At 38.8% G+C, this 16,359-nt stretch overlaps 1 protein-coding gene across 2 annotated transcripts; it reads left to right on the forward strand.

The window, feature by feature from the left end:
- Positions 1–4,531: 4,531 nt before the first annotated feature.
- Positions 4,532–16,272, forward strand: LOC117302759 (neprilysin-4-like). Of its 2 annotated transcripts, none has more exons than XM_033786778.1 (22): positions 4,532–4,832; positions 5,542–5,628; positions 6,997–7,158; positions 7,814–7,897; positions 8,193–8,410; positions 9,092–9,166; positions 9,288–9,356; positions 9,610–9,726; positions 9,870–9,944; positions 10,112–10,266; positions 10,376–10,598; positions 11,170–11,268; positions 12,150–12,227; positions 12,494–12,597; positions 12,711–12,769; positions 13,276–13,327; positions 13,969–14,036; positions 14,304–14,434; positions 14,745–14,810; positions 15,017–15,103; positions 15,212–15,288; positions 15,403–16,272. In XM_033786778.1, the coding sequence occupies exons 1-22, from the start codon at positions 4,682–4,684 to the stop codon at positions 15,500–15,502; spliced, it is 2,337 nt and encodes a 778-aa protein (XP_033642669.1). In that variant the 5' UTR covers positions 4,532–4,681; the 3' UTR covers positions 15,503–16,272. The 2 variants fall into 2 exon arrangements, with proteins under 2 accessions (XP_033642669.1, XP_033642670.1); XM_033786779.1 differs by lacking the exon at positions 4,532–4,832 and adding an exon at positions 5,235–5,253.
- Positions 16,273–16,359: the final 87 nt, after the last annotated feature.

Genomic DNA, 16,359 nt, shown 5'->3' on the forward strand with positions numbered 1-16,359 from the left:
GCACTTCAGAGGGAGCCGTTTCTAACAACATTTTATACCATCAACCTCTCCCCATTACTCGTTACCAAGTAAGGTTTTATGCTAATTATTATTTTGAGTAATTACCAATAGTGTCCACTGCCTTTAATAGTTTATGCCTAATATTTACTCTTTGACTCATATGAACAAGTCCTGTCACATGAGACGTTTGTTACATGCAATTTAAAGGCGCATGGCCTGATTTTCATCGATTATTTTAATTCATTAAACAATTTTTTTAACTCTTTTCTTTTTCTTGTATAGAAACTCTTCAGAAGATTTTAAGGGGCGTGGTACTTCTAAAGACTTCCAAAGATATCCATAACACAACGATGACGTGATAATTTGAGGGGAGGGGTGGGGTACGCCATGCCGCCTATCTAGTATAAACTACAATATCATTATGGTATTATGTTCTGTTCATAACACCAGCCGTTGATTTTACCATAAAATTAATCTAAGGACTTTGGACGAGTTAAGTTCCGTATCCTTAGACGTTAGGACGCAAATTGAACCCATCCTAAGTTAGGACATGGTTATTGGACGAGTTACTCATTTTAACTCGAGATAGGATTAATCCTAGCGTTTTGTGAAATCAGGTGCTGGCTTTTTAATTCGCATAATATCTCCTCAAAGAACTTTCATTCTAAAGAAAAATTTAAATTATTATGTTGTCAAACCTGCTTAGAGAATGTTGGGCTGATCGGTGGACGCCCACTCATAACTAAGCCGCGGCACGGATAGCTTAAAGATTACTGTTAAAGGCAGTGGACACTATTGGTAATTACTCAAAATAATTATTAGCATAAAAACTTACTTGGTAACGAGTAATGGGGAGAGGTTGATAGTATAAAACATTGTGAGAAACGGCTCCCTGTGAAGTGACGTACGGTAGTTTCGAGAAAGAAGTTATTTTCCACGAATTTGATTTCGAGACCTCAAGTTTAGAATGTGAGGTCTCGAAATCAAGCATCTGAAAGCGCACAACTTCGTGTGACAAGGGTGTTTTTTATTTCATTCATATTTCGCAACTTCGACGACCAATTGAGCTCAAACTTTCACAGGTTTGTTATTTTATGTATATGTTGAGATACACCAAGTGAGAAGACTGGTCTTTGACAATTACTAATAGTGTCCACTGTCGTTATTAAACGAAACCAACCGAGTCTCATAAATAGTTCGGTAATCCCCGTTGAGTAATCGCAAAAGTAAATGTACATTTCATTGCTCATAAAACATGATCCCGTGATACCTTTCGTTTTTTTGTCAGGCCTTTATGCTTTTATAATTGACACTTAAAGTAGAGCCCGTCGTGTACACAAAAGTGCCGAACTTACATTTCGATGCTAACAAAAATACTGCAATTGAGGTGGGGCATTCACTGCAGGTCACAGTGCAAATACAATGCTTAGCTTTGTGGGTTTTCTTTGGGTTTGGACCAATGGCTTTAGTTATGTTTAGTCCTACTACAGATTGTATTTTTTACGATGTCAGAGTTTGAACACATATGCACATACGAATATATACGCAGAGAAAACTCCTACATAAAAACATTTTAAATGGTTTTCCCCTTTGTGTTTCCCTCAATTTTATCTTTTATTGTTTACAAACGGAAACCAAAGTCCTTGGTGTATGTCGTTAACCGTTTCCTCGATACGCTGATGTTTCTTGTGAGTTTCCAATTTGGGTAATTTCCCGAAAATTCCCGATAACTTCTTTTTATATATTTTTTATTGAAGTTCACGTGTGGTACATAGAAAACTCTCGCACACTTGTTGTATCACTTTTTTCTGCGATTTTCATTGGCAAAGCATTACAAATGTAAGATACATATCGTCACATAAACGAAAACACACAACAACAAACCATAGAGCAAGTCCTTGCCCTATATGAACAAACAAACAAACAAACAAAAACAAAAACAAAAACAAAAACAAAACTGCAGTGGTAATTTAAAGCCCTATTTCCCCTGAAATAAAGACAGCAGGCGAAGATGGATAGTGCAAATAATGAAGGATTTGTGGTAAACACTAAACAGCACTAAAAATATTCACCAACATCTTACCTTTATACGTTCCAACTCACAGTAGCTCCATCCATCATACTAGACTCTTCAAAGGAACGTGAACGTAACTACACCTCACCAGTTGTCAAGAACACTCATGTACACATTCATGGTTTATTTACCATAATTTATGCCTTGGATTTCCCGTCTTTTCCTAATTATAATAATGCATGTCTCGTGATACAGTTCTGGTTGTGGTGTAGTGTTGGTGGTTTGCAGATCATCCATGTAAGAAAAAGGAAGTCACCTTCATCATCTACGCACACCAAACAAAAATGGTCTGTGGGGCGACTTCTCGGCAGTGTTGTTTCAATAAGTGTGGTCTATGTGTCAGACCTGCTGCATTCTGCTAGCGCTAACCCTCGTGGGCTGCCTTGACCTAATAAGTGAAACCAATGGCACAAATGCGATCTCTATTGGTACATGCTTGGCTTATTATGCCTGGAATGTACTACGCACTATTCCACAATGATGAAGGACAGTCCTATGATCAAACTGTACACTGCCTCCTTTGCACACCACAATCGAATCAGACCACCATGACCTCCACGCCCCAAGGTCAGTCTCGGAGGGTTTGCATCCGGTCCGGTTCATGGAAGCTGTTCAAAGCAAGCCTCGTGTTTATTTGAACATTATTTGATATATTGTGATGACAGATTATGTTCAAATCTCAAAGTCAATAATCGCAAGTGGTGAATTGTATTATTCGGATCATGCACTTGCGCAGATGGTTGGTAGGGAAGGGCCTTAGATTGTGACGTCATGAAGGTCAGTGTTCGGTAGTATAGACGCAACACTATGTAGTTGGAAAACAATTAAAACGAGCAAAATGATTTTCAGAGTACAACGAGTGAAACTTAAAACATGGAAGTAAAACATGTACACAATTAGGGACTTCGACAAAATAATAAAAAGAACACTCAAAGGGCGGACCAAAAACTACACAAATATATTAAACAGCGCCCTCAGATTACTGGACGTATAATGGCCTTTTCGAATAACGGCCTTAGTCTTGAAATTAAGTCGGTAATGGGAAACTTTAGACTATCTGCCAATCACCAAGAGAGGGCGCTCTTCACCAGGTAATGTCAACAACTTAGGAAGGAAAAGCATGAGTGACGGTCACTGACAGCAAATACCTTGTGTTTTGCGTGTTTTTGATTTTGTATTTTAGATTTAGCCAAACTGTATTTTGTTTTTTATAACACATTGCCAGCAAAAACCAAACTGTTCTGAAACAGGACGTACTGGACACGAGTTCCCCAATGATAACAAGCGATGTGCATGAGTTTTTGGGAGTGTTTCTTCTAGGGTAATTAGCAAAAATTCCAAAATGCTGACCTACCAAAAATTGAGAAGAAATCTAAAGTTAAGTTGTATGACAATGTATCTGATTTAATTTTCAAGAGGCTGAGAGACTTCTAAATATTGTTTGAGTGTTTTTGAATTTTTAGCATTTACCATTGTTTGCTATAGGAGTTGTGCACCCTTACCTGGTAGGTCTGCTGCCCTCTAGTGGCAGAGCTTTCAAAAAGTCTCCCATTGTTTTAGCGCGGTGTGGTTATGGGACTGTGACTGTTGCATGAACAGCGGACTGTGTCAGTCATCAAATCTAGCTTTGCGTACGCGCTCAGGGCTTAGACGAGAGGACAGTCTGAAGCCGAATCCAAAGCCGAAGCCGTGGATTTGAAAATGTCCAAGGTCACATCCCCTACCCCTTAGACTTGGGTCATATATACCCCCCCCCTCCCCAAGTCTCCTATCCTGAGGTTCCTTCTTCGTTCCTGTTACATCCATGGTTACATAAAGGGTGTGCCTCATTTAAATAAATTAAGCCAATATAGGTTTCCCCAAGTCACACCCCACAATACACTACCGTATTATACTTTTTCAACCTGTAAACAATATTTTGTTGATATAAAATCTTCTAGGTCAATTCAAGTCTAGTTTATTAAAGACCCAAGGTCAGTTGGAATAATAAAATGCATTAATTTGACACCTGAACTTTTGTAAGTGACGAGCTAAGCTTACAACGGGTGCGTTCGATAAGCTTCCCTGGGTCGACCCCGCAGTGCTCACTCGGTCGAGCCCCTGACAAGAGCTAATCGAACGATCACACACTCGCCCCCAAGTGACCCACTCCACAAGCATGGCACTGGGGGCTGACCCGGGTGAGCCCCGTTAAAGCTATTCGAATGTACCACCGGGGCAGACTGGGGTCGAAGCTAAACGAATGCACCCATCATGAAATACGGCGCCAGGAAGTGCACAATATTTCACGCCTGAGTACACAAACATTTCTCCCAGGGGTCAAATACAAGGTTTTATCAAAATCATAAACGGTGCCTTGAGCGTTATTGGCGGGACACAAGTTCACAGAAAAATAAACATTATTTCGTGTATTGAAAATGAAATGATGAATGATGAACTTCAGTAAAGGTTACAGACGTCGGCCCCCATAGGATGCGTGCTGTCTGTATTTCAGGAAGCGTCTAATCGCGAGTCTGAACTTGACAACAACTTGACAGATCAGAGTAAGCTATCAAGCAGTTGAGTTCGAGAGCCCACCGACTCAAGCCTTTTTTTTTCTCGAGCAGCATGAAGATGACTGAAGAAGGTGGTGAGGCAGGGACTTATGTACCACAAGGCGATGGACGTACCACCAGGAGGAAACCCGGAGACAGTGCCTGTATGATTCTACTCAAGTTCATTGTGATTGTTGGGTTCGTGATATTCCTGGTCGCAACAAGTAAGGCATGCCTGGCGGGCAAATTCTCTTTTTCTGTACATCAAAACTACCACTGTCGTAGAGCTTTTCAGAAGGATTCTTTTATCTAAATTGATTCAAAAAGGAAATCCTTAAAAAATACATCAGCAATTTTGATGTACGTGATTTGCATGTCTGGAGCACTGTATTTTACAAGCTCACTGACCCTGTCCTAAAGTACAGCGTTCGTATATTGTGCAATAATTGCATTCTCGTATATTTCATTTGATTGTACATTGTCAATCCTATCAGGGCAGAACAGGGCGCCCTTATTTCATATTATCATTTCTACGGCTGCATCAGATTACTACAAAACTTCTGAGAGTTTTCAACGTTTTTGTGATTTCGTTTTCTTCCAAAAGGCCGTGTTCTGATAGTGTCAAAGGCATGCCGTAAACCTTAGGTGCTGAGTTCGAATTCACTTGGTCTTTTGATCCAACACAATTAAGTGAAATTATTTTAGTAACTTTGCTGCTGTCATCGCGAACGGCAAAATGTCATAGAGCTGCTGAGCAATTTTCTGATTATTTACCAGAAATGAGCAGGAAATCAATTATACATGTGGTAGTTTGGCTGGTAACCTTATTTTGATAAGCATAATTTTGTTGTGCTTAGCTATACTTTTTGTGCTCAGCCTTATGAAATTAGTCAGCTCTAATGAAACTTGACATAAGTCTCTCTTGTTTTTCAGTCGTCCTCTTATTTGACAGAATTAACACCAAAGGAAGTAGTGGATATGAAGATGCCATATGTTTGTCTGAACAATGCGTCCAGTCAGGTAAGTTACTCCACAAACTTGCTTCAAAGTGCTTAAAGTTTAGGACCCAAATGTTGATTGGAGGCCAGTGTGATAACACTATTGTTGTTTGTTGTTGATGTTTGTTGTTGATGTTGATGTTCTGCCAGCATCCTTTATGTGCTCTCTTAATGTAAAAGAGTGAAAAAGCACTCGTTGAATAGCCGTATGAAGGACAACTCTTTGTCGAGTGGTCTTCCACTCTTTTAGATTGAATGATGCATCTTTTTGAGTGATTTTTCACTCTGTCCTGGAGTGAAACCCTTCTAAAAGAATGAAATAACCACCACTCTCTTTGAAGAGCCGTATGGAGGACAGCTCGAAATGTAAAGAGTGGTGTTTTTTACTCTTTTACACTTAGAGAAACCGACTATGTCAAGTGTAGAGTAAACCAAACTATACAGCTTAATTAATATTGCAAACAGATAACTTCAAATGACCAATAATTTAACAGCATATGCAAAAAAGTCGCTGGAAAAAAATTGCAAAACGAACAATCCTAACCTGTGGAAAACAATGTTGCCAGCAGGTGCTGGAGAGTTTTAGCGAATATTATCCAAAATGACGTATTAAAGAAAGGATTGAAGAAGGAAATGTTCAAGACAGTTCAAGTTGTTATTGCCAAAAATAAACACGTCTTCGCGTTTCGTTTTACTTAAAGGTTTAGTTTGGTAAGGATAAAAGTCATTAAAGTTATGGGAGCTTACTGAATACGACTTCTTTTCTTTTGAAATGAATCACTCGGGCATAAAGACTTATTCGAGAAAACTGTATTATATGCACAAAAAAAGTGCAGGAGATGAGTTTGGTTGTTACAACTGCATGCGGACAATATATTTACTTGCTGAAAATGGTGCATCGTTTTTACCTTTTTTCTTCCAGGCAAAACAGATTAAGCCCACATTGTCACAGCTTATTATTTCACGATTGTTGAAAGCGTGAACACTATTTGTGACTATTTTTGTCCATGTACTTATCCTGTTGTTACAACTCAGTGATCGAATGAGCGCATTTTCTTAATTTCCTTCATTTAAATGAAGTCGCATGTTTGACGTTATCTTTATCATGTCTCTCACTGTAGGCTACTTGGCAGTAATTAAAATCAGCGTGCGGCTGTTTTGGCGAAAATTGTTTTCGTGCGGCATACACAGTAGTCTTGTTTCAAGGCGCAAGACAGTTCAACTTTAGCTTATTCTCGAATATTGGTGCGCAAACAACCCATATCTCATCGTGTCTAATTTTAAGTAATTGATGTTCTGTCTTTTCAAACTGTCTCAATATCAATGGATTGTTTTTTGTCTATACATGGAAATAATAATGTGTGTGTTGATCCCTTTTTGTCTTTTCAAGCTGCCATGTTACAGACGAATATGGACAAATCAGCCAAGCCCTGCGATGATTTCTACGACTTTGCCTGCGGTGGCTGGGCCAAGAAACACGTAGTAACGGGGGATCAAACAAGCTTTGGTCAGTTCGCCAAACTTCAAGAGGCAACGAGCATGAAACTCAAAGGTGGGTATACAGGATATACTAGACCTTGACTGCTGCCATTTTGGCTGGCTTCGCTTTACAGTTTATTGTTGTTTGCTCAACAAGAGTGTTCCATGCCCGAAATGTGGCAGAGGGTGTACTCCCCCATTCAATGTTCGCATGCTTTAACACACTACTTTCATCTTGGCAGAAGTACCCACCCCTTCTGAAATCTTCTAAAGAATTCCTGAGATTCCCAGATCACAATGAAGACGCAACGGGGGGGGGGGTGGGCACAAGCTACACATTATCGAACAGACACCGTATTCATTCTGAAACATTCACAGGTGATTTTGATTGTATCTTTCTTGATAATGGCAGAACAATCAACGATTCTGTCTCTAAGCAGCTTCAGGAATTACAATCGACTTGTATCAAGTGCTGTCTTCCAGTTGATCATGTGGTATGCGTCTTCACGAACTCGGCAAACTCTCGCGACAAGGGGATATATTATACGCCAAGCTGGCGACAGCCATTCTCTCTCATACAAACATTGGTTCAACGTATATGGTTATGAATTGCACAAATCAACTATGACTTAGTATAGTAGACGGGATTACTTGCTTGTCTATGCCTTTAAAAAGTTCCCATGTGACAAGACCAGCTAACATTAACAATGTTTGTGTTTTTACTATAGGACTGTTTGAAAGAGATCCGAAATCAAACGAGCCCGCATCTTTCAAGAAAGTCAGGGATTTCTACCATGGGTGTATGGACACAGGTATCGTTTCATTTTTTTAAAACTTTTATTTCTAAAATTATGTTTTTCTATATTACCCCATAACAGCACCATAAGCGCCAATAACCCAATGGATAGTAAACGAGAACAAAGGTTAAGTTTTAAAACATGCCCACCAGATTTACGGGTGATGTAGCACCTCACGTGCCCTCTCTTCCGCCCTCGCTACCACTCTCACACCCTTTAAACAATCTGTCCCAAAATGGAAGAGAAACATTTACAAACCATGAGCTGTCTTGTTTCTCTTGAAGTAATATTGACCACTGATTTCCTTTAGAAACAATCGATAACCTGGGCAAGGCACCAATGATAGAGATGTTAACCAGTCTCGGTGGCTGGCCAGTCCTCGAAACAAACCCTGGTGGCAACTGGAACCAAAGTGCCTTCAGCTTCGAGCGACTGTTGGCGACTCTAATTGGGCAGTACGACACTTATCCCATCATATCTGTCTTTGTGGAAACGGATGACAAGAATTCTAGTGAATATGTTTTGCAGGTAATTTATTAAGTGTCTGTTTATACATCAAGTTAAATAGTCCAAACATCTAGTTATAAATTGAATTAACTTGAGTACAAGTTAAAGTACCATGACTGGGGGTTGATACCCCTTTTTCGGGAGAGGGGCTCATGGGGAGCTTACTGTGTGCCCGTTTTCGTATTTGTAAAAGTACTCTGTCTTTTTCGGTGAACTTGCCACGGACGTCTATTTCACCATCACGTTCTACTTAACAGTAATGTGAACTTGACATTTTTCAGGAAGTTTTTATGGTAATCAGCTGCACCACCAGTTACGGGCAAAACTACACGGAGGGGGGGGGGGGGGGGGTTGCAAAGACTTCACCGGACCTTGGGGCTATAAAACAGTGAGCAAACTTATGTGCAAAAACAATGGAAGAGAAAAGCGGACAACTCAAGGAAGTTCTCGATTCATAACAAACAATGCATGAGGTTTTTGAGTCTGTTTTTAACGAAACGCATCCGGATGGTTTGACAAGCTGGGGACGTATCCTCGATCTACTTGATCGGCCAGAACGTTTGCGTGGGCGGAGCCTCGGGTGTCAAAAAGGTATAGAGGATTTTCTACTGGAATATTGTTTTGGCTAATCCATGAATGTGTACAAGTGAAGGATTTGTGAGAAAAACAATCATAGTAAACTCTTGTCTTTTTTTGTCATAGATGGATCTGCCGGGTTTTGATGTGCCAAGCTTAGTCAGTGATAAAGACACCCGTCAAAACCGGATTAAGTCTTTGGTGAGAGAAGTGATTTTAAATGAACCTGCAAGAAATTATTATAACTGATGTTTTTTTTTATTGATCTGTTGTTTGTGTCCACTTTGTGTATTGTTTTACCTTTACACCAATCTTTTCACAGATTCCTGAGCAGCCTCAGTATGATCCTGGATACAGAAACTTAGTTGGCAAAGGAACAGAGTACTCAGCGGTAAGAAAATAGTATTGAATCAAGCCGTAATTTCTCGTAAATCAGTTTCTTGAGTACACACACTCACAAAGCCAGGTATTAAATAATGTCAACAAATAAAAACGACTAGAAAACACGTCTAGTAAGATTGCATGCATTATCCAGTGAGCTGAACAAAATAATGTGTGTTTGTGCATTCTCCACTGTACTCTCTAACCCCTGGGAGCTCGAGCTGTTACTATTAGTCTTAACTCGAGTCTTTTTATACATGCAGGCCAGAAAGGCATACCTGAAGTACATGGTTGATACCGTAGTCGCTCTCGGTGGGAACAAAACGACTGCAATCGAGCAGATGAATGAGACTATGGAATTTGAAATAGAGTTGCAGAAGGTAAGACATGGCTAGTAAGTTTGTACAGTGTCTTGAAACAATTGACATTGTAAGACATGACCGTGAAATACGTCAAAAGTTCCTAAAGCCTTATGACACCAAACCATTCTTATCTAATTTTTACGCGACTTATTTCTTCGCAGATCAGAGACACTACGGATCCGGATCAAAACTATAATGAGACCACAATAGAAGAGATGGGAATCACCTACCCTGAAGTGAGTAACAAATTTAGAGTAAAAAAAAACATAAAGCGTAATTAATTGAAGCATCGTTAGCTTCAAAACTGATCCAAACCTAAGCCAGAACCGGAGCCAAAACATAGGCCGTTTTTGGCTCAAGATGTTGTTATTTTTGGCAATTCTTATCATTACATCATGTTTAGATTGATTGGGAGCTGTTCTTTGAACACGTCATGCCAGAGACTATGACTCCACCAGTGACACCATCTGAACGGATCATTGACTACGCAGGGGGACCCACTGGTTACTTCACGCATGTAATCAGATTGCTGGCGGCAGAGGATAGATTTAGAAGCAGGTAAGACATAATAATACAATCATATAAAAAAATAAAAAAATAAAATGAAAATAATTACTGAATAAATAAGCCCAAACTTAAACTACCTGAATAATTTCGGATCTTCCAGGGTGACAGCCAATTACATGCTCTGGCGACTTGTGGAAAAAATGGTTTCGAACCTTGGAAGTGAGTTTACGGATATAGTGCAGGAATACAAAATGGCGACCCGGGGAACAACTAAAGAGCTCCCACGATGGAAGACGTGCTCGTGGAACACAAATGCTGTACTTTCTTTCGCCTCTGGGAGGATGTTTATTGATGAGTACTTTCCCGAAACCGCCAAGGAAAAGGTAGAGTAGGAACTGTTGAAGAGTCACAATGAACAAACAAACTGGACTAAAAATGTTGGCAGCCTCTGAAGCGGAGTCAGCTCTATGTATTCGGAGAGTTGCAGCATTGTTATGATACATAAACATACACAGCTAGCCTACCAAAATAATTAACAACATTCAAGGAGTTTTGGGTAAATAAATTGTCTTCATAGTGATTGTCTCCTGCAGACACTTACAAAAGAAACAAATTAATTTTGGAAAGAATTTGTGAACAAAATTCAGATTTTTCTGTTATCCATAATACAAACAAAATGCAAAACAATGTACACAGCAAAGTAGGAAATAACATAACATAAAACAAAATAATGAGATGAATAATCGACTTGTTTATAATCCCCAATGAAATACTTGTACATATAAGTAGGACTCAGAACTGTTGATGGATGGGAGTATCCTAGGTGAGGCTCATGGTATAGCGCTACGTGTAATGGTGCTACCACGAACTTCACCTTATTGTACAAAAGTAAAAAGAAGTGAAAGTCCAGACCTTTATTAAAGCTTTAATCTTGTCAACTTGACTTGCTTTCAGACGAAGGAGATGGTTCATAAACTCTTAGACGCCTTTAAAGTCATGTTGGATAGTAACGAGTGGATGCAGGATGCGGATAAGAAGGAAGCACGTGCAAAGGTCAGTTTTTTTTTTGCACTTTTTAAAACGCCCACATGCCCCCTTCCAGTCTGCCTTAACCCCCCCCCCCCCCAACCCCACCCACCCCTTGTTGTTTTCTTTCCTTTTTAAGGCTCAACACGATTAAGACTTTAAAGCTTTCAAAGGAGAGTAAATAAAGGTCACAGGTTTCACTCATGGAACAATCTCCCTCTACACATCAAACAAGCTACCACTGTCCCACGTTTCAAGAGTTTTCTCAAAACATTCAATGGGAGACTTTTGGGACGCTTGGTGGCAGCAGACTTACCAGGTAAACTCCATTGTTCTCGGTAATCTGCGCACGCTCAGAACTACGTAAACAATGGACATTTGAGAGCTTAGATATTCTTTTTGGGGTGTTAGGCGCTATATGAATGCAGTTGTTGTATTAACGTTATTATTTAAATAAAGTTCATTGGTTTGAATTGATCATGTAACATTTTTCATTGAAAACAGAAACCAAACTTCCAACTATTGGTTTAAAGCCATTGTACACTTTCGGCACAGAAAAAAATCAACAAAAAAAATCACAGACTTACAAATAACTTTAACAGGGTTTACAGAAGGTAATGGTGAAAGAAAACGTGCGGAAACAATGGTGGGTTTACCCCGTTATTTTCTCCCGACTCCGATGACCGATTGAGCCATATTTTTCACAGGTTTGTCATTTTTTATATGTCAGTTGTGATACACGAAGTGTGGGTCTTGGACAATGCTGTTTACCGAAAGTGTACAATGGCTTTAAAATACTCAGGTACATTTTTAAGTTACAACAGCATAATATAACATTACTTTTTCAAATTGAATTCATTTATATTTTGGATTGCATGTTGACTATTATTATTGTCATAAACCAACAGGCAGATAAGATGGAAATTGACATCGGTTTCCCAGAATGGATGAAGAACAATGCTAAAATGGACGCCAAGTACAAGGACGTATGTATAATTATTATGTAATTTAATTTTAGAAAGGGAATTTAAAACCATGGTTTTGCAACAATTTGGAATGAGAAAGTTTTTGCCCCTTTTCTGTCCTGCCTTTCAAGTCTTGTCAAAAATTGCACGGGAATCTTTTATCCGTTTGGTTAAAACTACAGAAATTAATTATAGGATAATTGCCCCCGACAAAAAAATTATAAACTATAAAATAAATTATAAACTCTCACCCTTGTTGATGTGATGGTGTGATTTGTTGATTTTAGATTAATACTACGAAGGAAAACGGATTTGCAAACTTATTATCGTACTACAAATGGAGGTCAAGAGAAGATCTGCAAATTCTGCGACGCCCGGTCGACAAGAACGAGTAAGTTCGTGTACTTGTTAGTTGATCCCTTATAAACAAGGAAAAAAAAACTAAATAAATGATTCTGGTCTAATTATCATTCTAAATTGATTGTGTTTTCTTTATATTAACAGGTGGAGGAAGGGACCTGCTACTATAAATGCATTCTACATCGGTTCATCGAATAAGATGCGTAAGCAATGCATTTGATTTGACGCCACACCCTCAGTTTACCCCTAATATGGACCGCCATGAGCATAAAAGTGCCCCCTTTCCCTCCGTATTTTTCAAAGTTCCCAAGTTTAATGAAACTTTACACAATGTTCATTTCACATTTCAAATGTTCAAGTTCTATGATGACATTATTCAAAACTTTCCCATTTTAGTGCATTGGTTGTTGGAGTTTGTTCATACAAACTATATATTTGTCTACTAATAGTTTCCGCATTTCTTTCTGTGCCCAGTCAAAAGTAGTGGTTCGCATAATTATCATAATCTAGACCTAAACGTATTTTGCGTAATCTTGTTATGGCGAGGTTTTCTGATAATGTCGGCCGGGCTGGGAGGTGTGAGGCTTGTTTACACAATGTATGTTAGAGAGCATGGTACATTGTAGTCTCGCAGTGGGAAATATTGCAAACAACGGCTTTATTTCAAGTCAAGCATTCTCATATTTTGCTTTCTTGATTGTCTTTTCAGAGTTTCCAGCAGGTATTCTCCAACCGCCATTCTACCACCAAGACCTTCCATGGTAATGTTACTTGGTTGTAGTATTATTTAGCTTGTCTCCTTAGTGCTTACTGTAAGATATCTCTATGGCTTCTCGAAGATAATTCCCTTCACGGGAAATCACTTTAATCCGGTGTCCTTAGGAAATCTGTCCCCATAGATTCTGTCCCCTGTATGGGAAATTAACATAAGCTAGAGGAGGAGGATTCAAAAAATGGCGCTGTTTGAAGAAGTTTGTACACAGTTGGCCGTTTGGACGACATGATAATCTTCAAATAATAAACCACGTGTAGTAATAATAATAATAATAATAATAAGACTTGTAATGCGCACATATCCACCCTGCTGGGTGTTCAAGGCGCAGTAAAACCAAAAACAAAACAAAAACACAACACAAAGAAAAACAGACACAACAAAATTAGTCATTGAAAACCTGTGACATAAGATAAGTTTTGAGAAGAGACTTGAATTTTGCAGTACAAAGACAAGATCGAAGATTAAGTGGTAGAGAGTTCCAGATGCGTGGCGCGGCTGAAGAAAAAGACCTGTCACCCCATGAGTGTCGAGACTTGGGTTCAATGAGGAGAAGCAATAACTGCATTCTGATGATATAATCAACGTGCTCTGAAGTCCTTTTTTCGATTCCTATGAACTTCATTGCAGGTATTTCAATTATGGAGGGATAGGAACAGTCATCGGTCACGAAATAACTCATGGGTTTGATACAGAAGGTGAGATACAGTTAGGTTGACTCCGCAACGCCTACTTCACCTATAGCCATGCCTATTTCATCTAATAGCCATGCCTATTTCACCCATAGCCACGCCTACTTCACATATAGCCACGCTTACTTATCCTAATAGCCACGCCTACTTCACATACAACCACGCCTATATACTTTATAATCCCGCAGTAGGCGTGGCTATGAAATGAAGTAGGCGTGGCTTACACTGGCAGTTAGCTCTGTTATTGAATGAAAATGTTTAAACATCTTTCAGGAAGGACTTACGACAAAGATGGGAACCTCAGGACCTGGTGGAGTGAGAAATCTATCGATAGTTTCAATAACCAGACTCAGTGTATGGTGGAGCAGTATTCAAAATTCGCCTTGCCGGACACAGAGACACATGTAAGTAAAGCACGGTTTCCCGTTTGGTTTTTGTCAAATTATCTGACATTTTTTGTAAAAAAAGTTGATGTTCAAGTAATGTTAGATAAGAATATGATCCTACTTTTTGCCTATTTAAGTGAAACTTGTTTCTTACTTATTCACAAGGCACTATTGATGCATCTTGAGATGAGTTGTCAGTTTTACCAGAGCGATGTGTACTATGACGTCATACTTTGCTTCGGCAATACTCAGTTTTAAGATCAATAATTATTAGCTCTTTGTGAACACGGCCCATGATTGTCTTGTGATTTTGTTGTTTTTACTCCAGCTCGATGGCGAACGTACTTTGGATGAAAACATTGCTGATAATGGAGGAGTCAAGGAAGCTTATCTGGTATAATAAACATTTAACCCATTTCTCGTTTTATAGACAGGGTACACTTTTGGTATTGTCAAATATCAAAATGTCAAATGTCAAATATATCAGAGTACATGTATCCTTAATTGGTGCATCCCTACACGCACACAAAATAAATGTGAACAATTTTGCTAAATAGTCGCTGCTTTAAGTACCCCCTTGTTATATTATGTTCCCGTCAGGCCTTCAAAGATAGCTCACCAAATGAACCCCTTCTACCCGGTGTGGACTACACTCAGGATCAAGTCTTCTTTATCTCATACGCTCAGGTAAGGTCATAGGTCAAATGACTTAGAATAGGGTCACCCAACTTGAATCACGACACTACATCGGTGATTCTATGTTTTAAAGGATTTTTGTCCGTCTTCTCTTTATAGATTTGGTGTTGCATTTTTACTCCAAAAGGTGCACTTCACTCGATTTCCCGCAAATCACACTCCTTGGAGCCATTTAGGTGTGTATCTTTATTATTGTGTTACAACAGCATACTATTAATTCTCACTTGGCATCAAAGTTGTTAAGCAAACTTGCTAATTCCTACCCTTGTCTGTTTTCTTTCCTGATTTAGACCTGTCGGCACTCTGCAGAACAATGATGACTTCTCAAAGACCTTCAATTGTGCGGCAGGGAGTTACATGAACCCTACTGAGAAATGCAAAGTCTGGTAATCAGTGTGGACGCCAGGCTATATGTCACGAAATAACCACCTTAAAAATGAACCCTACTGAGAAATGTAAAGTCTGGTAATCAGTGTGGACGCCAGGCTATATATGTCACGAAACGACCACCGATAGTTGTATTTTATTGTAATAAGCCTTATATTAATCTTCTTTTTAATTATCAATAACTGAGGTGTTTTAGCTAAAAGGTAAAGTTTTCAAACATGATTGTTGGAAGAACATTTTATATAGTAAATATTGACTCGAAAACAAGTGCCGAAACGTTGTTTACTTTTATTAATTTTTTGTTCGCATTTATAATTTTAATTGTTTTTTAATAACAAACTATTTTTTACAATTTAAAATGTGCAGTGAATATATGGAGAATATGATTCTTGTTTCAATATAAAAAAGTGCATTCGTTTTGGGTTGAACATGGCCATTTTTGTCCACCATTTTGTGGGCTGGATGGCTCATAAGTAGAGCGACTCCCAGCCTCGGTTTGGACTCCAGATTCTGCTTGGTATCTGTCAAAGAGCAGTGTGCGTTTTGATATTTCTGTATAATTATGCAAGTAACATAAACAAATTATTCATAATATTTTAGGCAGGAAATTTATAAGACATAAATATTAAATATAATCGGGAGTAAACAATATATATTTTTAAATAATTAATGGTATATTTTGTAATTATCTTTGCAAACTGATGTTGATACACTTATTTGATGGCATTATAAACTGAGAATAAAGTGTTAATGACGCAATGCCGATGCAGTGATTTTGTTTGTGACGATCTTCAGAGTTTTGCCGTTTTCTTTAAAGAGACCAGCGCCCTCATCTGACTTCGGATGGAGTAAACAAAATA

Source organism: Asterias rubens, chromosome 18 (assembly GCF_902459465.1).
Source record: "Asterias rubens chromosome 18, eAstRub1.3, whole genome shotgun sequence".
Classification (NCBI taxonomy): domain Eukaryota; kingdom Metazoa; phylum Echinodermata; class Asteroidea; order Forcipulatida; family Asteriidae; genus Asterias; species Asterias rubens.